The following is a 22583-nucleotide window of genomic DNA, read 5'->3' as shown; positions in this document are numbered from 1 at the left end:
TTACGCCCGCCACGCCCCTACCCAGACTCCAAGCCCTCCGAAACCTTCGAGCTCACCGCCATGTCCGCAACGGAGATCTGGGCCCGCGTCGCTGAGCTCGGCGACGCCGCGTCCAAGCCCGCCGCATCAAAGGCAGCCAAGCCCGCTGCCGACGTCGCACCCGAGACCAAGCAGGCCGCATAAACCACTCATATACCCGCGCTACGCGCCATGCATGCTATATAAACGACGATGAACAAACAATGCTAATGCTAAATGCTGGGAACCGATATCAATATGCGTTTTTGGCGAGGAAGTTGTCCATCGAAAGCTCGGCGTACTCGTCGTCTGGAGGGAGATCGTCGAGGCTGGAGTTAGCGAAGTTTACGGCAATTCGAATTTACTCACCCCTCGAGCATTTTGGAAAGACCAGCGCCGGCGGGCTTGGACGCCTTGGGCGCCTCGCCCTCGGCTGACACCTTGAAGAGGTCGAGGACCTCGCCCGTGTTCATGGAGCCGAGGCCCGCGTTCTGCTGCGTCACCACGCTGCTGGCGATGTTGAGCTTGAAGCGCTGCAGACCCATAATCTTCTCCTCGAGCGTGCCCCGCGTGATGAGGCGGTAGACGTTAACGACTCTCTTCTGACCCAGGCGGTGCGCGCGGTCCATGGCTTGCAAGTCCTTCATGGGGTTCCAGTCGTGGTCGACGAAGATGACCGTGTCCGCGCCCGTCAGGTTCAGGCCGAGACCGCCGACGCTCGTCGTGAGGAGCAGCACGTCGATCTTGGGGTCGGCATTAAACGTCTCGACGATGGCGTGCCGCCTCCGCGGGTCCGTGCCGCCGTCCATGCGCATGTACGTCACAGAGGGCATGTTGGCGCGGAAGAGATCGCGCTCGATGATGTCGAGCATGGGCCGCAGTTGGCAGAAGATGAGCACACGGTGGCCGCCCGTGAAGGGCCCCGAGCCGTCGAGTCTGTCGCCGCCGGGCGGGGCGCTGACGCCAATCCCACAGTCGGTCAGCAGCTGCTTGAGCGCCTCGAGCTTGGGTGCTTGCGACAGGTCGCTCATCGACGGCAGCGCGCCGACCTTGCGCTTCACAGTTGCCTTCGCGTGCTCGTCTTCCCCGATTACTAGCGCCGGGTGGTTGCACAGCTTGCGCAGGTACTGAAGAGACTGGAAGACATGTTGCTGGCCTGAGCCGCCATCGCCCGAGACAAACTCGCCCGCTTCTTCGGCGGCACGGCTGCGAGAGAACTCGTCATACAACGCCTTCTGAACGTCCGACAGCTCGCAGTAGTAGTCCTGGATGATTTTGGGCGGAAGGTCGTGGAGGACATCCTCCTTAAGGCGTCGGAGAAGGAAGGGGAGCACCTGTTTGTGCAGCGCCTCAAGCGCGGCAGCTGCTGCCTCGCGCTCCTTCGGTGTTGCTTTCCCGTCCCGATCAGCGAGAATGGGTTTGCTGAAACGGTCGTTAAACACGCGCTCGCTACCAAGGAACCCGGGCATGAGGAAGTCGAAGAGCGACCACAACTCGAGCACGTTATTCTGGATCGGTGTACCCGAGAGCAGCAAGCGATGCTGGGCGCGAATCTGCTTTACCGCCTGCGTGAGCTTCGTCTTCGGGTTCTTGATGACGTGACCCTCATCGAGGACGGCGTAAAGGAAGTTGACACGAGCCAAATCGGCAATGTCGTTGCGCACACTTTCATACGAGGTGATGACAACATCGTACCTGTTCAAAGTAGGGCGTAGTGCAGCGCGCTGGTTCGCATTTCCGACGTACTGGACCGCCGTGAGCTCCGAGGTGAACTTGCGGATCTCGTGGAACCAGTGTCCTGTGAGAGTCGGCGGGCAGACGATGAGCGAGGGAAGGTGCGCGGCGTCGATACTCCGCGTCTCCTTGAACCGCATCTTACGCTCGTGGATCTTGGAACCGACGATACAGATCGTCTGCAGAGACTTGCCAAGACCCATGTCGTCGCACAAAATGCCGTGCAGCTGGTATTTGGCGAGAAAGGCGAGCCAGCTCACGCCGTCCTTCTGGTACTGTCGGAGGTCGGCCTTAATCTCGATGGGAACAGCATATTGCTCGGCGCGCGACCCGTCGAGAAGCTGCGCGAGGAAACGGCGCTCCTCGTCACGCTTCGCGAGCAGCTCGGGGCTGAAGCCAGGTGGGTCGGGAATACCAGCCTCCAACGGGACCATCTTGACGAGTGCGGCAAACGTGCTCGTCGACAGGAGGCGGACGCTCTCATTGCTGTCGCTCATGCGTCCAAGGATGGGAACGATGAGGAAAAGTACGTACGGCAGCGCCTTGATCTCGAGCAGCTTGATGATGTGGTGAATCGCTTCGACGGCGCCCTGGCGTGATGGGACTCGCTCGGCGTCGCCGACAAGCGGCACAATGTCATCAACGACTCTCCGCATCGCCGCCTCAGTTGCAACGTCACATAATGCTGCGATCGTGCGCGCTGCGGCGTTGCGGATGACCGCGTACGACGATTGAAGGGCGATGATGAGAGCCGGGAAGAGAGTGCCGACCTCGGGATACAGGTCGGCGTCGAGCTGCGGTGCGACGAGACGAAGCGAGGTAAGCGTGTCGATGAGGTCCTGACCCTTGTTGGGCTCGGCAAGGCGCGCATCCAACGCGGCGACGTCTGCATCCCCCATTTGCAGCCCGGCGCTGATGCCCTCCCAGTACTTGGGGACGGTGCTGAACAGTGATGGGCCAAAACGACGCGCGACCGCGCCGAGCGCTCCAAGCGCACCTCGGCGCATGATGCGTGCCGCAATCTGCTCCTCCGTCTCCTCGGCAGCCGCTATCGCGCCCTTCTTGGTCGTTTGTGGCGCTGGTGTATCCTTAAGGCTAAGAATATCATCGGAGGCAGTCGAGAAAACGGGGGTGACGTTGACGTCTGAGTTGAGGAAGGTGAACAAGTTCTTGAGCACCTTATCCGTCGGGTTGACGGGAAGGGTAAAGTTGGGTGAGCAGCAGAACGCAACGAGAGCGCCAACGGACTCAGCCGCTCGAGCCTGCAGCAGCTCCGACTCCTCCTTCTTGATCGCGTCCATGACCGCCTTAACCACGGGCCCCAGCTTCGGTGGCATGGTGCCGAGTGCAATGAGTGCGCCAGCGACGCCGGCAGACACCTGAACGTCGAGACGGTCCTTCATGGCGCCGAAGTATCCAACGCTCGCTAGCACCTTCTTCTGCCGATCGCGCAAGTTTGCGAGTGCGGCCTTTGCCTTCACGAGGCTGGCAAGGGCCTCAAACGTTGGGCCGACCGCGCGACGCGCCGTGTCGAGTGTGAACGCGCCGGCACCGCCCAGCGGGTCAACATGGCTCGGCAGATCAGGAATGCGGTCCTTCTTCACCTTGCCCTCGGTGGTGAATGCGGAGAAGAGGCCGCGCACCTCGGCGTGCACGCGCGTAAGCATCGTCGACATTTCAGTATAGGTTGCCCTGGGGGCGAGCAGGGGAAGGACATGGGCGTCGATACCAGATGCGCGAGCCGACCGTTGTGAATCGAGGGCCCACTCACGCACAATGGTCGCGGCAATGAAGATCTGGTGCGCGCACGCGCTGGAGAGGTAACTCTTGATAAGGGAGACGTCGTCAAAGGTGTGCTGGTAGCGGCGGAGGAGCGCGAGCGCCTTGGCGGCGGCGATGCGGGTCTCCAGCACGGTGTCAGTGGACACGAGTGCCATGTCCCCTGCGAACAAGGCCTTATCAACGTCGTGGCCGCGCGGACGCCGCCCGAAGAAGAGCGTCTCGTCAAGTGGAGCGCCTACAGGCGTCATGACGATCGTGTACCAGTCCTCGATGTTGGGCCCGACAGTCGCGTCGAGGTCAGTATTAGCCACAGCGGTCGCGAACGCCTCGAAGGTGACGTCCCGTATTTCGGCGCGGTCTTCAAGCACCAAGTTCTGGAAGAGAAGGGAGAGGACATCGGGGCGCACCCAATCGCGGGGGAGAGCTGGGACGGAGAGAAGAACAAGGAGTGCCTTGACGACGGCCAGGCGGACGGTCGTAATCGGGTGCCGGATGAATGAATAGATGCGGGAGATAAGCGCGTGGCTGTCGGTACTCTGTGCCATAAGGGAGATGACCTCATCATATTGCAACAGTGCGCCGAGGAGGTCCATAACCGCTGCCGTGCTGCTACCCAGCTCGTCGGTGCCTTCTCCGAGACAGTTCCATAGCGTTTCAATGATCGCTGGAAGCTCAGGAATAGTCACGAGGGTGGATGTGATTGGGAGTAGAGCAGACGCCGCAACGGAGCGGATGTCGTCATCCTGATCGCGAAGCGCGAGGATGGCACACGCGACAACGTCGTGCACGATGAGGGACGGATCGCGTAATGCGACCTCGTACTTGAGACCGAGCAGTCCGGCATGGCGTAATTCCCATGCAAACTTCTCAGCCCGTGGCCGCCCTTCAGCCTCTTTCCCGCGCTTCGCCCATGGCTGGTTGACCATGGCGACGAGGGCGGCATGGACCTCGGCGCACTCGTTTTCGCTCTCGTGACGGAAGAGCACGCCGAGGGCCTGGCCTGCTGTCTCGCGCACTGGCGCCATGACGGTGTCGCCGAGGAAGTCGCCGAAGCGGTCGAGCGTGAGGAGGGTGAGAAGACGGCGCGAGAGTGCGAGACAGAATCCGGGGTAACCGACGCCGATGGTTGCGCCTGCCGCCCGCGCGACCTCCATGATGCCCATCGCTGCGCCATGCCGTGCCTCCCATGCGGAATCGGTCAGTGCTTTTGCAAGCTCGACGACGACGGCTGACCACGGGCTATGCCCATGCGCGTCAAGTGTCAGCACCTTGGCGTCGGAGGGCTCGACTGCGCCGCCCTTTTTCCCGGGATCAATAATGACGGCTTCGGGCTTGATGTCGGGCTTGACGTCTTCAGGTTCGGCTTTGACCTCGGGAGGTGGTGTGCCTTGTGGTGTGCTTTTGGGCGTCGTATCCTGCGACCCGCCGTCGGTCTTGTGATTCAACCTGCGCATTTTGTTGGCCTCCTCGACAATGTTGTTCCCCTTTTTACGCTTGAGCATGGCAATCTGACGGGCAGACAGCCCCTCAAAGACGTTCTCAGGCGGAGCTGAAGGGGTTGGTGGACCTGAGGTGATGCCTTCCTTGTCGTCGGCGTCATCCAATACCTTGTCCATCTCGCTTCCCATGTCGAGACCGCCGCCTAGGCCGGCAGCGCTCATCATTGCCTTCCTACTGCGGACGCGGTCGCCCCTGCCTGGTTTGGCGACGTACTCTCGCCCTGCTGATGCAAGCAATGGGTCGTTGGATGACAGAGTGGAGGCAACGTCGAAGGGTGCGTCTGCGCCGTCTATGGGAACGGGTTGGTCAGGTGGGCTGCCTTCCCATTGTGGGAGGGCCTGGGCGACGAGACCGAGAGCATGAGCAGCAGCATTGCGGGTCTCGGAGGAGCGGGAGCGAAGGAGGGGAATGAGGTTTGCGATGGTCTCGAGTGCGTCTGGCCAAGCATCGTCGTGTGGGAGGGAGGAGAAAGTCTTGTATGCGACGTCTGCGAGTTGCTTTGCTGCGGTGCGACGGACGAGGGTGGAAGTGCCAGTGTCGAGGAGGAGGATGAGTTTGGACATGATGAAATGGGTGGGTGGAGTGGAGTGGACTACCTCCACCGAGGGGGGTGGAGGGTGGAGGAGCCGGGGGTGGAGGGTGTGGAGGGTGTGGGAGGAATGAGAGAGGGTTGACTGGACTTTTGGGTGTCGGCGTGGGGGGGGGGGGGGGGGGAGGAAGGTGATGGGAGGTGGGGGGGGGGCACGCTCTCTGAATCGAATTATATCTACCGTGCTGCCCTGGCTCTTGTCCGTGCCTAAATCCCTCCTCTCACTCTCATATCGCCACAACGGGACCAAAAATTCGTCGCCTCTCTGCCTCATCTCCTGCGCGTCCTACATTATCGCCGCGGGGTTTACCTGGGTGGCAGTGATGACGGAGATCTGAACACATCGTCATCGTCTTCTGTGTGAGGCACGTGACCAGATCACCATCACATCACCAACACACTGCTCTCTATCTGTATCCACCAGCACAATCTTCCTTGTCATAACCTCCTCATCATGCCTGGCCTCTCTCTCTTTCAGAGCAGCAGACACGCACACAATGCTGCTCTCTGTGATGCCTTTCCTATCATGCCTATCACACTTCCGATTCATGTCCAGCCACAGTCCACCCATTCCAGCTTTATCGCAAACGCGCACTCGCGTACCTCCTGGTCCTTGGTCTGCGAAACACGACAAGCTCGATGGACACGTGTCACTGCCTGATAGTTGCTGACCACATGGCTTTGTATGGCTTGGTGGTGACGAAGTCTCGGGGCGCTCCGGGTTCCGGCCTTCCCGCTGGCGGCATGGACCTTGGGGAGGCTACGCGCTGTGTCGAGAGCAGGCAAAGCATGGCCACGGCCGTACCGCGGTGGCGGACGAGTGCATAGGCGCAGAGGCGTGGTGTGGCTTTGGCGCTGTTTGCAACGAAACTTGGTCCAGTGGCGTTGGAACCCCTCGAGTCCCTTTGGATCTGAGGAAATCGCAACAATTCGAACAGCACCTCTGCCTCGCTGCCTCGCTGCCTCGTTGCCACACTGCCTCACTGTCTAGCATGCCTAAATGTCTCAAAGGTGCTAAGCTGTTGTCCCCATCCTTGCCTTTCCGCGGGCCGCGGGGTACCCTCATAGCTCCTCCAGGCTCCTCAAGACTCCTCAATTCCTCAAGGCTCTCAAGGCTAAGGATACAGCCTCGTTGTTCGGCAGCACCGGCCTCTCCGCCATCCGACGCGCGCAACACCGTGCGCAGACGCGTTCCACCCTCTATTCAACGCCGACCCTTGGCTCTGGCTTGGGAATTCCCCCGCTGGAGTGGACTGCGTTCGGATGCGGAACCGCCTGGATCTCGTGTGATCCTGCAATCCAACACCGTCTTGATCGAACCAAATGGACCAAATGAACCATGGGCCAGATTGCCCGGTCCGCCGGCCGCCTCTTGCCCTGCTATTCTGCCTGGCATAGTTGCATGGCGGATCATTAACAAACCCAACTCAAATGTTTGCTCCGTCTCGTTTGGTCTTCCGACGAATAGCAGCGCGGCGCCGTGGCTTTCTGCGATTTTGGCAGCGTTGCAATCGCAAACATTCGCTCATCAGAAGACTGCTGAATAGCTTGGAGCGCTGAATAGGCGCAGACCGTCGGGCGGGCCCCACTAACTCAGGCGCAAGACGCAGAAGCGAAAGCCAATTCATTGACTGAATTGGAAGCGTATAAACTTGAGACCTCGACCTCGACCTCAACGAGTCTGCATGGCGCCGCATCCAGGCCGGCCATGCCAGCCAGGCCCGCAGAGCCGGACAAACGTCCAGGCACCAACAATTGAGGAATGTCCTGAAACACGCCCACCTGCCATTCTCGACGCCACCACCGTGCGTTCACGTTTTGCTCATGGCGTCTGCGTCGTCGTCCTTTGTGGCACCAGCCCTCTGCTTCTGCCTCTGGTGCTCGAGATGCAGCCGTGCCCTCCCCCACGGCCCCCATCCCATTAATGTATGAATACGCGCGCCCCGCTCTCGTCTTCCCATCCCCACTTACCCACACTCGTTCACCATGCTCGCCGTCACCCTCGCTGCCGCCTTCGTCGCTCTTGTCAACGCCCAGTCCGCTCCGGACTGGAAGATCATCCCCAAGGCGTGTGCCACGCAGTGCGCCAAGACCATCGAGTCGTCGTGAGTGTCCTCTGTGCTGGCATCGCGTGGCATCGCATCTAACGCCCAGCTACCTGTGCCAGAACCAGTACCAGGGCGGCACGGCGGTGTACGGCTGCTTCTGCGAGTCGTACCCGTCTGACGCGGCGGCGTGCGCGACCTGCCTGGGCGCGAACAACGCGGCGGCCCTCGGCGCCCTCCTGACCTCGACGCAGGCCGACTGTGCCGCGCAGGCCAAGTCGTGCGCCTTCGCCTGCGCCTTCGACACCTGCAGCTCGTCCGACATCGCGTGCCAGTGCGACGCAGGCTACCTCGCCAACATCTACAACTGTGCGTCGTGCAACACGGCCAACGCGAACGGCGGCACGTCCCTCACCGACTTCAACGCGCTCAAGGACTCGTGCGCCGCCCAGAACTTCACCGGCGCCGCCCAGGCCTTCACGACTTGGGTGCCCGCGCCCACCGGCGTCGCCGCGTACCAGGCCCCCGAGCTCACCGCGACCGGCGGCGGTGACGCCGCCTCCGGCACCTTCCAGCCCGCGACGGACCGCGCTGCCGCCACCGACGCACAGGGCTCGGGCGCCGGCGCCACCCCCGTCTCCAACGCCCCCGCCGCGTCCGGCTCGGCTGCCGCTCGCCCTTCGTCGGGCTCCGCCGCCGCCTCTGCCTCGGCCCGCGCGTCCGGCGCTTCCGCCGCTGCCTCTGCCGCTGCTTCGACCCCCGCCGCCGGCTCCGGCGCCGGCATCCTTGCCGCCCCCGTGGGCCTTGTCGCCCTCGTCGCCGCCGCCGCCGCCCTTCTTTAAGCTCCTTCATTGTTGAGCTAATATTCAAGTTGATACCGCCCTTATATCTCTGATATCCGAGGCTTGGACTTTCGGTTTCCGTGCTATGTTGCTTTCAGTATGCACGATATATTCCTTCACTGATCATCTGAATATTTGGACGCTACGTGCCCTACGCCGCGCCACAAACACCGGAGCTCCTCCTTCATTCACCACCCTCTGCACGCGCCTCATGCTCCAAAATACCTGCTGCACAGTCGTAATGATCATAGCTTGCCAGTCAGTCTATATGCTACAATAATCAGGCACAAAATTAGGCCATGTCGGTCGCGCGCTTGATGCCGCCGCCCGCGGGGCCGCCGTTAGAGGCGGCGAGGAGCGATGTGTGCTCGTCGACCTCGGCGGCGTCCTGCTCGGCGGCAGCAACGACCTCGCCGACAGTCACGATCTGGCTCGGTGGAATCCGCGTGCCCTCCGGGACGGTGACGACTCGGCCCGAGTTGGTGCGCTTGTGCCTGCGCGCCTGCTTGGCTGAGCGGCCGGCGGCCCACGGCTCGCCGCGGCGCGCAGCCATGCCTGTGAACGTCAAGAAGCCGAACGCGATGCCCGACACGAACGCGGCGGCGACGCCGAACCAGAACGAGCGCGCTGTCGTCAGACAAGAGCAGCGCACAACTCACCCAGCCGCGCGCCGCGCTGGAAGCGCTCGTCCGACCAGAACGCGTGCACGATGAGCGCGACCGACGCAGCCTGCATGATGCAGTGTACGAGCATGGCGCCCGACACGAGCTTCCACTGCTTCCTGCGTGCGCGGGCGCGCGCCGTCCGCTGGCCTGCACGTCAGACTGGGGCATGACGTAGTGCACCTCGATGGGTGGGGTAATGCTCACCACGGTGGAGGAAAATGAAGAGGAGCGACACGACGGCAAACAAGCACGGCACGAGCGCAAGCTGCGCGGCGTACCCCGCACTGCTCCAGAGCACGCAGAAGCTCTCGCCGAACTGGGCGCACTCGGAGCTGGAGCGTCAGCCAGGCAAAAAAAGGCGCTGGAGGCGATATGGAGGAATCAAAATGGCTCACCGGGTGGGAAAACTCTCGCACTCCCATGGGCCACGCTTGACGGGTCCCCAGGGATGATGGGGATCCTTGTGGTCGACAGGCGCATCCACGGGCCCCAGGAGCGGCTGCGCGGGCTGCAGGTGCTTTGGTAGGGGAATCGCACGCGTGCACCGCTGGTACAAGCCATATCTGGTTGAGGTCAGCGGGATTTTGGCTTCGACATACTTGGTCTCGAACGCGGCGGGGGCCGGCGAGCGAATCTTGACGCGCACAAGGTCAGCCGTCTGGCGTTAGCTGTGGAGTGTTAGGCGGGGGGCGCACGTAGATGTTGAGGATTGTGAGGGCGGTGGCGGCGAGCAAGAGGACCAGAGAGACGAGGTAAGGGCTCTTGCGCATAGAGTGCTTCACGCGTGGGCGGGCGTCGCTCTCGCTCTCGCGCTGGCCGCGAGGTGTGCGGCCGCGTTCTGGCATGGTTGGAGATGCAGGAGAGAGTTGTGCTGATGATGGGAAAGAGGAAGAGAATGACACGATGGTGGAGGTGGGCGGGGCCGAATGTTGGCGGGAGTGGCGTCACTTGCGTCCATCTGCAACTTATAAACAATCCACTTTGTGATGGACGTCGACAGCGATGCCGCGCCAGTGGTCGGCCCCAAGCCGATCAGGAAGCTGGCAGCTGATGTCGTCAACCGCATCGCTGCCGCCGAGGTGCGCCCCGCCCCACCTAACCGTGCATGCCTGACACCAGATCATCCATCGGCCGTCGAATGCCGTCAAAGAGCTCGTGGAGAATGCGCTCGACGCCGGATCCACGAGCATCAAGGTGACGGTGAAGGAAGGCGGCCTCAAGCTTCTCCAGATCACCGACAACGGGCACGGCGTGAATGTGGGTGCTCCGCCGTGGCCGCAGGCCCGGGCCCGGCGCGTCGCGTGTGGTCCGCGTCGGGCTGACGAGCCCCGCCCTTCGCTGACAGCAGCGCGCCGACCTCCCCCTCCTATGCGAGCGGTACGCGACGTCGAAACTCACAAAGTTTGAGGACTTGCAGGCGATCGCAACGTTCGGCTTCCGCGGCGAGGCCCTCGCGTCCATCTCGTACTGCTCGCACCTGGAGGTAGTGACCAAGACGCGCGCGGACACGTGTGGCTGGAAGGCGCAGTACGCGGACGGGGTGCTCAAGGGCGATGCACGCCCTACCGCCGCCAACGACGGGACGACGGTGAGCGCGGCGGACCTGTTTTACAACATGCCGCTGCGGAAGCGGGCGTTCCGCTCGGCGTCGGACGAGTATGCGCGCATCCTCGATGTCGTGAGCAAGTACGCCGTGCATAACCCGCACGCGGGGTGGGTGTGCAAGAAGGCCGGGAGCGCGCTGCCGGACGTCAGCACGGCCGCGGGGAGCACGGCCAAGGCCAATATCGGGCTGCTGTATACTCCGGCGCTGGCGGCCGAGCTGCTCGAGGTGGAGGAAACGGCCTTCCCCAAACTCGGGGGCAAGGTGCGCGGGTGGGTCAGCAATGCCAACTCGAACTGGGCGCGGAAAGGCGGCTGGCTCTTGTTCATCAACAGTGGGTTGGGCTGGTGACGAGACCACTGACGCAGACCGCCTCGTCGACAGCTCAAAGATCAAGAAGGCCATTGATGGCCTGTACACGACGTACCTGCCCAAGGGTGCGAGTCCGTTCGTGTACCTCGCTCTCGAGCTAGATCCCGCCAACGTCGACGTGAACGTGCACCCGACGAAGTCCGAGGTGCACTTCCTGCACGAGGACGAGGTGGTTGAGGCGGTCGTGGCGGCGGTGGAGAAGACACTCGCGGGCGCGAACACGAGCCGCACCTTCACAGTACAGGTGGGCTCCCAGGCGTGCGCGCTGACGGCAGACGATGCTCCCCGGCGCGGATGCGCTGGACAAGCGCGAGCGCGAGCGCGACGCGCCGCGCGCTAAAGCTGCGCCGAATTACAAAGTGCGCATGGACCCGACGAACCGCACGCTCGACTCGATGATAACGGTCGTCGCGCCCTCGCAGATCTCGCACGAGCGGCCGGCGAAACGGCGCATCATCGACCCATCGGCGGACGTGGTGTTGGCAGACGACGACACGCCACTGTGGAACGCGAGAGAGGAGGGCCGCGACGCCCCCGAGAGCGAGTGCGACTTCACGAGCATCCAAGAGCTGCGGGGGGCGGTGCGCAAGCGCGCCAGTCCTGGTGAGTGCAAGCGCGGAACTTCTGACGCGCAGACCTTACAGAGACGATCGCGAAACACGCGTTCGTTGGCCTCGTCGACCGCACCATGTGCCTCTCCCTCATCCAGCACCAGACGCGGTTGTTACTCGTCAACCACGCGGCCATGGGGTGAGTACGTCGTGGACGCGCTGACGCCAGTGACGAGCATTTCTACCAGCTGGGCCTGCGGCAGTTCGGCGCCTTTGGCCGCCTGAAGCTTGAGCCAGCGCCAAAGTTGGAGGACTTGTTGCGCATTGCGGCCGAGGACGAGCCGCTGGCAGAGCACGGTTTGGCCGTGGACGAGGTGGTTGCGGTTGGTTATCGAGGAGAATGTGGCTGACGACAGAAATGCACCGCCCTCCTCCTCTCCAAGGCTGATATGATTGACGAGTACTTCTCCCTCTCCTTCGCCGAGGGCGAGGTGCGCTCCCTCCCCATTCTCCTCAAGGGCTACACGCCAAACCTCGACCGTTTGCCGCACCTACTCCTCTGCCTCGCAACAAGGGTAGACTGGGAAGACGAGAAGGATTGCTTCGAGAGCGTGCTGCGCGAGCTGGCATTCTTCTACTCCCCCCGCCCTTTCGATGACGAAGACGAAGACGAGGACGCTGAGGAGGCAGCTCATCAGGCGTGGCAGCTCGAGCACGTCCTCTTCCCCTCCTTCAGACGGACACAGTGGCCGCGCTCCATGTCAACTGATGTGAGCCAGGTCGCCAACCTCCCCGACCTCTTCCGCGTATTCGAACGGTGCTAGCGTCATGGACGCCTCTGTTGTATCCCTAGGCCATGTATACAGGTACACATCGTCTGCATCGGCGCTGGCGATATAGTCCAACCGGCTGGAAGAGCGAGAACGTTTCATGTCGCACAGTCACAGCGGCCAAGTTTCGTCATCAAACAGTCTAGCTACGCATTAAACGCGAGGAACAACGAAGAGGCGGACAGAAGGTGGAAGCTTGTGGCTTAGAAGAGCATATCTCCGGCGCAGCAACAGCAGATGGCTGGGGTCAGTGAGGTCGAAGTAGAGGGAAGAGCGCCACGCCGAGGGCGGCGGGCGCCGAATAGACTCACTTGCGGCGAGACACGCGCAGCACGCGGTGCAGCAGCCACCGCCCGAGTCCTTCTGCTGAGGGGGCTGCTGGATGTAGACCGGCTGGGGCTGGGGCTGGGGGTAGCTGGTGTCAGCGAGTGTCGACACAGGCGGCGGAATGTTCAGTGGTAGATGTGCCAAGACGGCGTCAGGCTTGGCACTGCACCGCCTTTCGGTCATCTGCGTCTTATCATGCTGCGGACCACAAAAGTTGCGCGCGTCGTGCAAGATGGGTATTGCAGGGCGGCGATGTGCGCCGAGAAGTGTATGATGGGGGTTTGCACGCTGGTACTCACTACTGGCCCGGCTGCTGGTAGCTCTGCTGAGGGGGCGGGGGGTAGTAGCCGCCCTGGGGCTGACCGTACTGGGGCTGGCCGTAGCCGGGGCCGCCCTGGGGAGCGCCGTACTGGCCACCGGGGGGGCTGGGGTTAGTATTGGGGTGGGGCGGGGTATTGAGAGGAGGCTTCGAGGAAGGACAAGCGGAACGAGGGACAGAGGCGCGGCGCCAACGCACATGCACACGCAAGGCGGAGACGAGGAAGGCAGGAGAAAGGAGGACAACGAGACGGCGTCGCACAGAGCGAGTGTGACAGTGAAAGCGACGACAGCGAGAAGACGGAACTAGCAGATGACACGTCGAAATTACTGCGGCTTCATGCGGGTGATCCGCAGATCCGGCGACACACCCCGATCCAGCAACGCACATCCCGACGCCCTCGCCTCGCTTGCACGCCACTTCGGTGCTGCACGCATCATGTCGGCGCCCGTCGCGCGCACTGCTCGCGGCGTGCTGCGCATACGTGGGCATCGGCACAGTCGCGCAGCAGCGCCCACGCCAGTCACTGCACCGCATCGCCCGTGCGCGCGCAGCGCCACTGCCCGTGCTTGGCGGTCCGTGTGCCGGGCATGGCCGGACATGACGCATGCTGGATGTGCTGTTCGCTCCGAATTCTCTCTCCGCTCCGCCCGGTGTCGATGTGACCGATGACTCCGATGCGTCCTTCTAGCCATCGCAATTCCCACGGAAGCCAGCGACTTACCCGCCACCACCGTAGAACTGGGGTCAGCTGGGGAAACAGGCGCGACGCACGTCCTTGGCCGACATGATGACGAGAGGAGGAGAATGGACAAGAGTCAAGAGGAGGAGAAGAGAAAGGACAAGGAGAAGAAGACGATGATGGCGATGCTGTGGCTGCAGTACGAGTAGGGAGGATCGAGGAGGGAGGGAAGGTGGCGGCCGTGTTTTGGTGCGCAGTCTCCCAGGCACTCGCCGGCACCGCGCCAGAGCAAGAAGCAGAGGGCTGTCTTGGCTGCGGGGGCATTTTTTCACGTGGCACAATAACAATGCGGTGTTGTACAGGATGTTGCAGGATGCTCACCGTGGCATTTGCCGCGCGCAGTACGCCGACGTGGACAGGCTCGCAGCTCGCACGCAGCAAGCTGTCACTGTATCATACACTATGCTACACTGCTACAATAGCACGCTAGAACCGCGGCGGCGCGGGTTGGTTCCGGAGCGGGCTGAACGCGCCGGCTTGAGTCGGCGGCGACTGGATGGGAACGGGCGCGTACCGCGCCGGGCCGGCGAACGTCTCGGGGTACGAGGGGTATTCTCCGAGCGGGCTGGGGCTGAGGCTCGGGCTTGGGCTTCCGGGCGACGCGGGGTGGCGGCGCGGCGGGGTGGGCGTGTGAAGCTGGGCGTGTAGGCGGGGCGGGGGCACGCGTCCGGCGCGCCCGTGCCGCGGGGGGTGAGACTGCACGGTCTGTGGCGGTTGAGAGGGCTTTTCGGCCCACCGCGTCTCCTCTGTTATCATGTGGTCGACGGTGTTGCGCTCAGCGCGGCGCTCGGCCCACGCTGTACCCTTGAGGAAGAAGATAAAGAACAGGGTGAAGGCGCCTAGCGACATGGCGAAGAGCGCCATGTTGTCGGCTAGCTTGTGGTCTTTGATCACGACGTAGCCGCGGCCTCCCTCGACGAGGGGGGCTGAGGAGGGGCCGGTGGGGAAGTCGGAGGCGAAGGAGGTGAGGACTGGGGTTAAGGGGGGGGGGGGGGGGGGAGGAGCTGTGAAGGGCAACTCACACACAGCAGGACCAGGCAGGCCTTGCGTTGCGACGCCGGTCGGCGTCGGCGCTGGTTTGGCATCCGTCTTGCCTCTGTCTGCGTCCTTGTTGTTGTCCGGCTTGTCCTCCTTGTCGCTCGGGCGACTCTGGTTCCCCTGGTTATTGCCGGGGTTGTTGTTGCCGCCTGGCTGCTGTTGCTGCTGCTGGTCGTTTCCACCCTGCTGGCCGCCTTGTTGCTGGCCTTGTTGCTGGCCTTGTTGACCGCCACCTTGGCCATCAGGTCGCTCACCCCCCCGACCCCCTCCTCCTTGGTTCCCGTTCCCCAGCTGACTCGGCGCCTGTCGTAGTTCAAGCGTGACCATGATGAGTAGTCAGAAGACTCTGTCGCGTCTTGCATCTCGCGGAAGCCAACCCGCGCACACGGCGGCATCGCAACGCTCAAGTCTGAGGTGACACCCAAGTGAGCGGGGGTCTGAAACGCGTCCCCAGGCACCGACGCGCGTCGATCCCCTGTTCCACCCGTCCGCGCACGTTGGGATGCGGGGAGAATATGGTTGTTAGTAAGTCTAGGGGTTGATGCGGGAGAGGTGTTGGGGGGGGGGGGGGGGGGGGGGGGGGGTGTGATTGGAGATTACGGTTGAACCTGGGATCCTAAGAGCTGGAAGCCAGCTGCACGCAGATGACGGCCATAGACGACGAGCTCACGCGGCCCACAGATGGCGGAAAGTGCGTAATCGTCGTAGACGGCGATGCGGCGCAGAAGAGCCGCACTAGCCGCGGGCCTAGCTGGAAATGATCGAGACTGGCCGACTTGGCACCGTTGGAAGCTCAGAGTTTAGTGTTGGAGAAGCGTCGAGCGTGGCGCCAGTCAATTATGTATGTGGGCTGTGTGAGTTCTTGCGACCAACGTGGCGTTGCGCAAGATCTTATGCCTCGCCGTCCGAAGTGACAGCCACCTCCCGCACTGAGACACCTTGCAATCTAGAATTCCGCTCCCCGCCCACGCCGAGTCGATGGCATGCATATACAAACGGTACAGTTTACAATGGTGGTACAGGCGGCGGTGGCGGCTCACACAATGACGAGGCTCAGTTGCTCCTTGACGGCGAGCACGAACGCGGCGCCCTCCGGCAAGCCGCGCTTCTCGACTTCGGCGCGCACGAGCGCCTCTGCGTCGGCCTCGTCGTCGTCGTCCGCGTCCGCCGAGTATCCGGGCACGACGGCGGGCGATGCCGGCATCGCTTGGGTCTCGCCGTCGTCGTCGCTGAGCACGGCGCACTCGAGGCTCGGGGAGCGGTTGGAGCGCGGCGAGCGCTCGGCTTTCACGAACGACGTGCGGCGCGAGGGGCGCGCATTCGTCCCGTCTAGCAGGGAGGGGGCGAGGCGGATCGCGCCCCACGCGTACGCGGAGGGACGGCGCGCGAGGATGCGATATGTTGCTGTGAGGGCGTGCGCGTCGGCCAGGTGCCCGATGAGGGTGTGGACGTGGGCGAGGGTTGTGTCGCGGAGCGCGTGCATTGTCGACAGGTCTGGGGTTAGCGCGCGATGGTGGTGGTGGAGGAGGAGGAGGAGGGGCGCCGGGGGGCGCACGGTAGTCGTGTGCGCTGCTCACGCGACCGCGGCTGCGTCGGCGACTTGATCGCCGGGGCTCGAGCTCGCCGAAGAAGCAGAAGCAAAGGTATCGGCTGGTCTGGTGACCCGCCTGCTGCATAGCCAACTCACCAGAGAAACACCCGAGACTCCACACGGGCACGTCGACGACGAACTCGATGGCGTCGCGGTCACGGCCGCCAGGCGAGTGCGGGGACAAGCCCATGGTGACCATGCGGTTCTTGCGCTCGCGTGCAATGTCCGCGACTGCGGCGGCGAACTCGCGCGTGGGGGCGTTCACGGACTCGGGGCGCGGTCTGGAGCGCGAGCGCGCCAACCGTGGCGAGCAATAGGGCCGCTCGTAGCGCGAGGGGCGGGAGGGGCGCTCGTCGAGCGACGGGGGAGAGGCGGTCTGGACGGCGGCGGCCATGGTGAGTAAGTGGTGGGGGTGGGTGGTGGCTAGTAGTAGGTCTGAAGTTTATAGAAGGTGAGGTGGTGAGAAAGTAGACGGCGGAGGGATTGAAGTAGTGACGGTATTCGGAGGAGAGCGGAGTGTGTTGAGGAGAGGAGATCGAAGAAGGAGGGGGAGGGGGGAGGAGGAGGAGGAGGAGGAGGAGGAGGGAGGAGGATATGACGAGAGTGGACGAAAGTACAGGGGTCGGTCCAAGGCGGCGTCAGCATCAGCACGGTGCATGCGGAGATCGGGGGGTGGATTGGGCAGAATGGGAGGCAAGCACCAAGCACAAACAGAATACCAGAATCTTGTTGATCATGGGTCTGAGCGGCCTGGGCATGGGCTTGGGAGGCATGGGATATGGGAGAGATAACCCACGCTCCGTCTCGTGACTGGACCGCACGGAAGACTCACGATGGTTGGGGATCTGGTATGTGCGTCCGTCTAGGATGCGAGCGAATGCCAAGTGAAGAGTGCGAAGAGTGGATGGAGAGGCGCGTGATCGCGCGAGTGCGGTGCTGAAGATGAGGGGGCGGTGTTGAGAAGAGACGAGTGGAGCAAGGACGAGGACGAGGACGAGGACGAGTGCAAGTTGTCAGCTTGTCGGTGGCAGGTGGCGGTAATAGCAAGAAGCAAGACAAGTATTACGGGAATGAGTCACATCTTGTTTTACAGTGCCACTAACTTGCACGCACCCCCGCCCTGTGTGCCCCGCCCGCCGCCACGGAGCATAGAGAGCCCAAGGGAGAGCCATGACGAGGACAAGGACAAGGGCGAGTGGTGGATCCCGACATGCCCGAGAGATCCCGGAGACGGCGTAGGCCCTCGAAGCGCCTTTGTTCAACGCCGTGGCGGCCCGACACCCACAGAATCTGCTTCCGTCATCGCTCAAAAGGTTACCGGAGTCACCGGCATCCCGGCACGCCGACCCGACCTACAGTATCCGGCCGATTCCGCCTCTTATTGCGACTGGGGCAAGTTTGCAATATCGGAGCGCCGCCGCCATATCTGTACTGTACTGATACTGATACAGCATGCATGCACCACCTCTTCTTTTTGCTGGCCACGCTGCTTGCATGCTGTACTGTAATATCAGGTATGCTATTATTCTGTATCCTGGTTGACACGAGCCAACCAACCCCCTTTGTGCTACTGTGGCGTGGCTGGCATGTTTCCCACTACCACCACAAAGAGTTGAAAGAGTTTTGCAAAGCCGGCCCCACAGCCTCCCCCGCGCAACTACCGCCGGTCCGGTCCACCACTCGTCCACCAACCACAACTCTGGATAAACCATCAACTCTGCTGACGCGCGCCAAAACCGAACCGTGTCGTCGCCGTGTCGTCGCCATGTCGTCGCCGTGTCGTCGCCGTGTTTCGACAGCTGGGCAATAGTGCGGCCCGGGTTCAACCTAATATATCCCCGCGACCCTTGTCCCCTCGTCTGCACCAGAATTCGCTGTCACCGAGATGGGCGCCGGACAGCATGCAAGCATTGTTCTATGACAAACTAAATGAGTGAACGAGGGCAGTGAGAGGCCGCCCTCTGCTCTCCAGCTATCTCTCTCTATATCCACAAACAAATTGCCCCTCGTCGTGAAGGGGGCACCATGCACCGGCCAACAGTCAACAAACCAGTTCCGGTGTCCTGTGTCCGTGGCATGCCCGCTTAATGGCAGCCTGGGTCAAGGTGACACGCCGGCTGCTTTACTTGCCGCCAGTAGTCTTGAAGGTCACGAGACCGCCAAGGGCGATGCTGCAGGTTAGCTTTGCACGCGTCGAAAAACCACACGCGTCATGCCAGGCGTCGCCGCGCCGACATGCACACATGCGCGCCACATGCCATCAACGACTCACCCGTAGCCAAAGACCTGCAGGGCGGTGATCTCCGACCCAAAGGCAAGAACCGAGCCGCTGATAAGGAGCTGCTGTTAAATTACTGTCTGCACATTCCAACTCACAATGTCCTTGAGGACACCAGCGAGAGTAAGGATAAGACCCGAGCCAACCGAGATGAGGAAGACGGCAGCGACGTTGAGGGCAAAAGCGATACCGGCGTTCGACAGCAGGACAAGAATGCCGACACGGTGCAGGTTGTACAGGGGCTCAAAGCCCTCGATAAAGGGCATGACAATGAGGTTGATGATAGCGCAGACGGGGGCGTAGTAGTGGAGCGACACGATCGGGTCCATCTTGAGGCCGTGGAGGAGGATCTGGATCATGACCAGGCGTGACGCCTCAAAGACAATGGCGGCACACTGGCAGATGAAGCCGAACATCTCAAAGTTGAGCTCGCCGTATGCGGCTGGGGGTCAGCGCGTGGTTCGATTGCCATCACATCTCGGCGGGGTCGTCTCAGGGGTGGGGGTGTGCATACTCGGCACCTTGTCGGCTCCGCTTGCCCCGTGGTGCCGCCCATGCCCACGCCGCCAGGACTTGATCCAGGACACACATGTACACCAGGCAGACTGCAGACTTCCAGCCCGAGCTCGACTCACCAAGCGCGCAACCAACCGAGATCATCATGACGATAGCGAGGAGGCGTCCGTTGGGCTCCTGGAGCTTGAAGGCGAACGAGATGAGGAGAATCGCAACGGGGTTGAAGGCCTTGAGCATCTGGATAAAGGAGACGCTGAGGGTGAGGTAGGCGTAGTTGGAAAGAATGAGCGACCCAGAGAAGAGGGCGCCGATGGGGAGGATGGTCTTCATCCAGCGGTCACGGCTCATCTCAATGTCCTTTGCGCCGTCGACAAGGGTGGTGGTGCGCTGCAGCACACGAGTTGCGACGGCCGAAAAGAAGAGGTGCCAGGTGGTGAGGAAGACGGGGTAGGGGAAGTTGAGGTTGGTGAAGACGTATTCTGATGTCAGGATGGTCAGTGGGCACGAACGGACTGTTGTAGAGAATGACGCTGATAGAGCAGGCCATCCAGATGGGAATGACTGAGAGTTAGTAAAGAGATGGGACAGGTAGCTGAATAACTCACTGACAACACCCGGGATGACAATCTTTTTCTGCTGAGAGCGAGATGCTAGCTGGCCGCCCCTAGGGGTTAGTTGGTGCATTAGGAGGAGCGACCGGGCGCTGTGCCGGTGCCATGAAGATACTCACTCCTCAGCCTTCTCAAGCATGTGAGCCTGGGCGTGTTAGCGGCGCGACGAGGACGGGGGGGGGGGGGGGGGAGGGGGGGAGTGCAGTGTGTGATGGCCGCCGGGCCAGGGGGAAGGTGAGGATGTGACGGCCGCCAGCTTCCGCACCGGCCTTAGAGCATGGCAGGTGACACTCCGGCGCAGATGGATCTGGCACACACATGCAACGGCCACGATGCGCTGTGCTCGTGGTGGAGCGAGGTTGTTCGACGGTGCGACGGTGCGACGCGCGAGAGGGCGTCCAACGCGACCTGTCAGCCTCTGCCGACGAGTGTCATTCGCCCCGGTGCCGGGGAAGAGCGAGTCCGTGCGCGAGTTGACCGGAGCGACGAGGAGAGGATGGTGGTGGGAAGAGTGAGAGACTTACGTGCTGCTCGCGGTCCTTCTCTTCGACGCTCATGGTGTGAGTGAGGTGAGGGGGTGGGTGTTAGTGGGGGGATGTCTGGCGAGACGGTGGTGGGGGTGGGTGGGTCGTGGGAAAGACGGGGGGGGGGGGGGGGGGGGAGAAGAAGAGGGAGTGAGTAGAAGAGAAAGAGGAGGAGGAGGAGGAGGAGGAGTTGAAGAGGATGAGGATGAAGACGAAGAGGATGAAGAGGATGAAGAGGATGAAGAGGATGAAGAGGATGATGATGAAGATGATGAAGATGAAGATGACCACTTTGCCATCGACGTGCCGCGCGTGCGGGAGAATATCCCCTCCTTTGGAGACCGTCCTCTCGCTTCTCAGCAACCCCTCAGCTCTCAGGATACTTTCAGGGTGATGCCCGAAAACATGAACGGCATCCACCCATCCCTCAGGGTCATCCACGGAGACTTGCAGCTTAATGCACGCCACATGTCCCTGATCCCCCATTTTGTGCTCTGGCATGCTCGTCATTCACTCCCCTCAACCCAATTCATCTTTCGACTCTCCACAGATCCAGACAGCTGTGGCAGCAGCCTCCCGTCCCGCTTCCTTCAATCGCCGCTACCGAGCGTCAGCCGCGACACCTCTCGCGACGCGGGACAGCTGGGGCGACAACGACAGCGAGGCAGCGAGATCACCGCACTCGCGGATTGGGTACTGGGAACGCGGGTGCGTGCCTGCCCCTCCCGCCTCAGCTGAGTCGCCGCCGCCTTCTGGCTTTCTGCAGATGGGTTCCCGACGTGAAACGTTATTCATTGCTCGTGTCCGGTGTCGCCGGAGGGCTACTGTACTGTAAAGAGGACGGGCTTGTTTCGTGAGCACGTTTTTGTATTGCTTCAGTTTTTGCCCGCGATCAGATGTCTGTCAATGGCCTCACTGGCCCGCGTGGAGCGTGAGACTGCTGTGGAAACAACCCTCCCTTTGTGCAATCGCAGTCTCTACAACCCACGACCTCGGCTCCCAAATCTCGGTTCTCAACGTCCAGGGTGGATGGCGTCTGGGGCGTGGCGTCGCCGTCTCCGCGCGATCGCCAGATCGACACGGCCGCGGACATCTATTCCTCTCCGTCACTTTTGAATCCTGAATCCACGTAATTCCATACCACGTGGCATCCTGATCCACCCGCTCCCGCCCTCGTCTTGGAAAGTTGGGTCTCCTCACTTCCGAACACTCCGACTACTCCGCACACCATGTCCCGACCACTGCGCGCGCTGAGCCGTGCGTGCCCCCGCTAACCCGCTCCGCTCCGCTAACAGCAGTCGCGCACACGCTCTCGGGGCCCTCGCGCCCGCTCGCGCGCCCGCTCGTCGTCGCGGCCCCGCCCGTGCTGGCGCGCAAGTACGTCGCCGTTTCTGCGCACGACTGACCCCAGCGCCTCGTGGTTCAAGAACATCGGGTTCGGGCTGCCCGAGACGTGGCGCCGCAACATGAAAAAGGGGGAGGAGAAGGAGGCGGTGCCCGAGCCGCAGCAGGGGAGCGTGTTCGACGCCGTCGTAGAGGACAAGGCGGAGGAGGTGCAAGCCAAGCGGCGGCCGCCTCCCAAGGACGTAAGTTGCGCCGCAGCGCCGCAGCGGCCGCTCACGCCAGACGCGCTTCAAGTCCGCATTCCGCAAAATGTCGCACCGCAAGCTCAACGACATCGGCCGTCTCGTCGCCGGCATGCCGGCCGACGAAGCGATCCTGCAGCTGCAGTTCAGCGAGAAGCGGGCCGCGCGCACATGGGTCAAGAGCACGCTCGCGTTTGCGCGGGACCACGCGGTGGCGCGCGGCCTCCGCCGTGACCGGCTGGTCGTGCAGGAGGCGTGGGTCGCCAAGGGCAAGAAGGAGGCGCGGGTGGACATCAAGGGCCGCGGGCGGATGGGCGTCAAGCACCACCCGCGCGCGCGCATCCATTTCGTGTTGGCCGAAGGCAAGACGTGGGCTGAGAAGCGCGAGGCGGCCGACGCAAAGGTGCTCCACAAGGTGCGGAGCGCCGGGGTCGTGCGTGAAGACGGCAAGCTGCGGCGTAAGGTCGTCAGCGGGTGGGCGTGGTAGGGAGAGGGGAGCATGCAACATCTCTGCACTACG

General features: G+C 62.5%; 10 protein-coding genes across 10 annotated transcripts; 5 read left to right on the top strand and 5 right to left on the bottom strand.

Annotated features, from left to right (window-relative positions):
- Positions 1–271: 271 nt before the first annotated feature.
- Positions 272–5597, bottom strand: COLE_05256 (uncharacterized protein; the record flags this gene model as incomplete). Its single annotated transcript, XM_018421520.2, has 2 exons — positions 272–347; positions 388–5597. 2 exons carry the CDS (start codon positions 5595–5597, stop codon positions 272–274), a joined length of 5286 nt encoding a protein of 1761 aa, XP_018276409.1.
- Positions 5598–6615: 1018 nt separating this feature from the next.
- COLE_05255 (uncharacterized protein) lies at positions 6616–7170 on the top strand (the record flags this gene model as incomplete). The annotated part of the gene is made up of 1 exon (XM_018419702.2): positions 6616–7170. One exon carries the CDS (start codon positions 6616–6618, stop codon positions 7168–7170), a length of 555 nt encoding a protein of 184 aa, XP_018276408.1.
- Positions 7171–7609: 439 nt separating this feature from the next.
- COLE_05254 (uncharacterized protein) lies at positions 7610–8510 on the top strand (the record flags this gene model as incomplete). The annotated part of the gene is made up of 2 exons (XM_018419703.2): positions 7610–7728; positions 7778–8510. 2 exons carry the CDS (start codon positions 7610–7612, stop codon positions 8508–8510), a joined length of 852 nt encoding a protein of 283 aa, XP_018276407.1.
- Positions 8511–8802: 292 nt separating this feature from the next.
- COLE_05253 (uncharacterized protein) lies at positions 8803–10020 on the bottom strand (the record flags this gene model as incomplete). The annotated part of the gene is made up of 6 exons (XM_018424100.2): positions 8803–9137; positions 9170–9322; positions 9380–9507; positions 9571–9738; positions 9775–9833; positions 9871–10020. 6 exons carry the CDS (start codon positions 10018–10020, stop codon positions 8803–8805), a joined length of 993 nt encoding a protein of 330 aa, XP_018276406.1.
- Positions 10021–10161: 141 nt separating this feature from the next.
- Positions 10162–12525, top strand: COLE_05252 (uncharacterized protein; the record flags this gene model as incomplete). The annotated part of the gene is made up of 8 exons (XM_018419701.2): positions 10162–10254; positions 10295–10432; positions 10524–11112; positions 11147–11394; positions 11426–11753; positions 11786–11900; positions 11931–12084; positions 12118–12525. The coding sequence occupies 8 exons, from the start codon at positions 10162–10164 to the stop codon at positions 12523–12525; spliced, it is 2073 nt and encodes a 690-aa protein (XP_018276405.1).
- A 159-nt stretch (positions 12526–12684) lies between these two features.
- Positions 12685–13786, bottom strand: COLE_05251 (uncharacterized protein; the record flags this gene model as incomplete). The annotated part of the gene is made up of 4 exons (XM_018426916.2): positions 12685–12772; positions 12843–12946; positions 13158–13283; positions 13376–13786. The coding sequence occupies 4 exons, from the start codon at positions 13784–13786 to the stop codon at positions 12685–12687; spliced, it is 729 nt and encodes a 242-aa protein (XP_018276404.1).
- Positions 13787–14345: 559 nt separating this feature from the next.
- On the bottom strand, positions 14346–15284 carry COLE_05250 (uncharacterized protein; the record flags this gene model as incomplete). The annotated part of the gene is made up of 2 exons (XM_018424099.2): positions 14346–14890; positions 14942–15284. The coding sequence occupies 2 exons, from the start codon at positions 15282–15284 to the stop codon at positions 14346–14348; spliced, it is 888 nt and encodes a 295-aa protein (XP_018276403.1).
- Positions 15285–17758: 2474 nt separating this feature from the next.
- On the top strand, positions 17759–18358 carry COLE_05249 (uncharacterized protein; the record flags this gene model as incomplete). Its single annotated transcript, XM_018419700.2, has 1 exon — positions 17759–18358. One exon carries the CDS (start codon positions 17759–17761, stop codon positions 18356–18358), a length of 600 nt encoding a protein of 199 aa, XP_018276402.1.
- A 312-nt stretch (positions 18359–18670) lies between these two features.
- Positions 18671–20092, bottom strand: COLE_05248 (uncharacterized protein; the record flags this gene model as incomplete). The annotated part of the gene is made up of 7 exons (XM_018424098.2): positions 18671–18719; positions 18821–18888; positions 18925–19268; positions 19462–19821; positions 19856–19903; positions 19948–20006; positions 20073–20092. 7 exons carry the CDS (start codon positions 20090–20092, stop codon positions 18671–18673), a joined length of 948 nt encoding a protein of 315 aa, XP_018276401.2.
- Positions 20093–21706: 1614 nt separating this feature from the next.
- On the top strand, positions 21707–22550 carry COLE_05247 (mitochondrial 54S ribosomal protein uL22m; the record flags this gene model as incomplete). Its single annotated transcript, XM_018424462.2, has 4 exons — positions 21707–21734; positions 21776–21854; positions 21889–22063; positions 22104–22550. 4 exons carry the CDS (start codon positions 21707–21709, stop codon positions 22548–22550), a joined length of 729 nt encoding a protein of 242 aa, XP_018275508.1.
- Between the last annotated feature and the right edge of the window lie 33 nt (positions 22551–22583).

The sequence above is a fragment of the Cutaneotrichosporon oleaginosum genome (genome assembly GCF_008065305.1).
Source record: "Cutaneotrichosporon oleaginosum strain ATCC 20508 chromosome Unknown ATCC20508_contig04, whole genome shotgun sequence".
NCBI lineage: Eukaryota > Fungi > Basidiomycota > Tremellomycetes > Trichosporonales > Trichosporonaceae > Cutaneotrichosporon > Cutaneotrichosporon oleaginosum.
The sequence above is the reverse complement of the archived record's forward strand: the minus strand, read 5'-3'. Positions and strand labels throughout refer to the sequence as shown.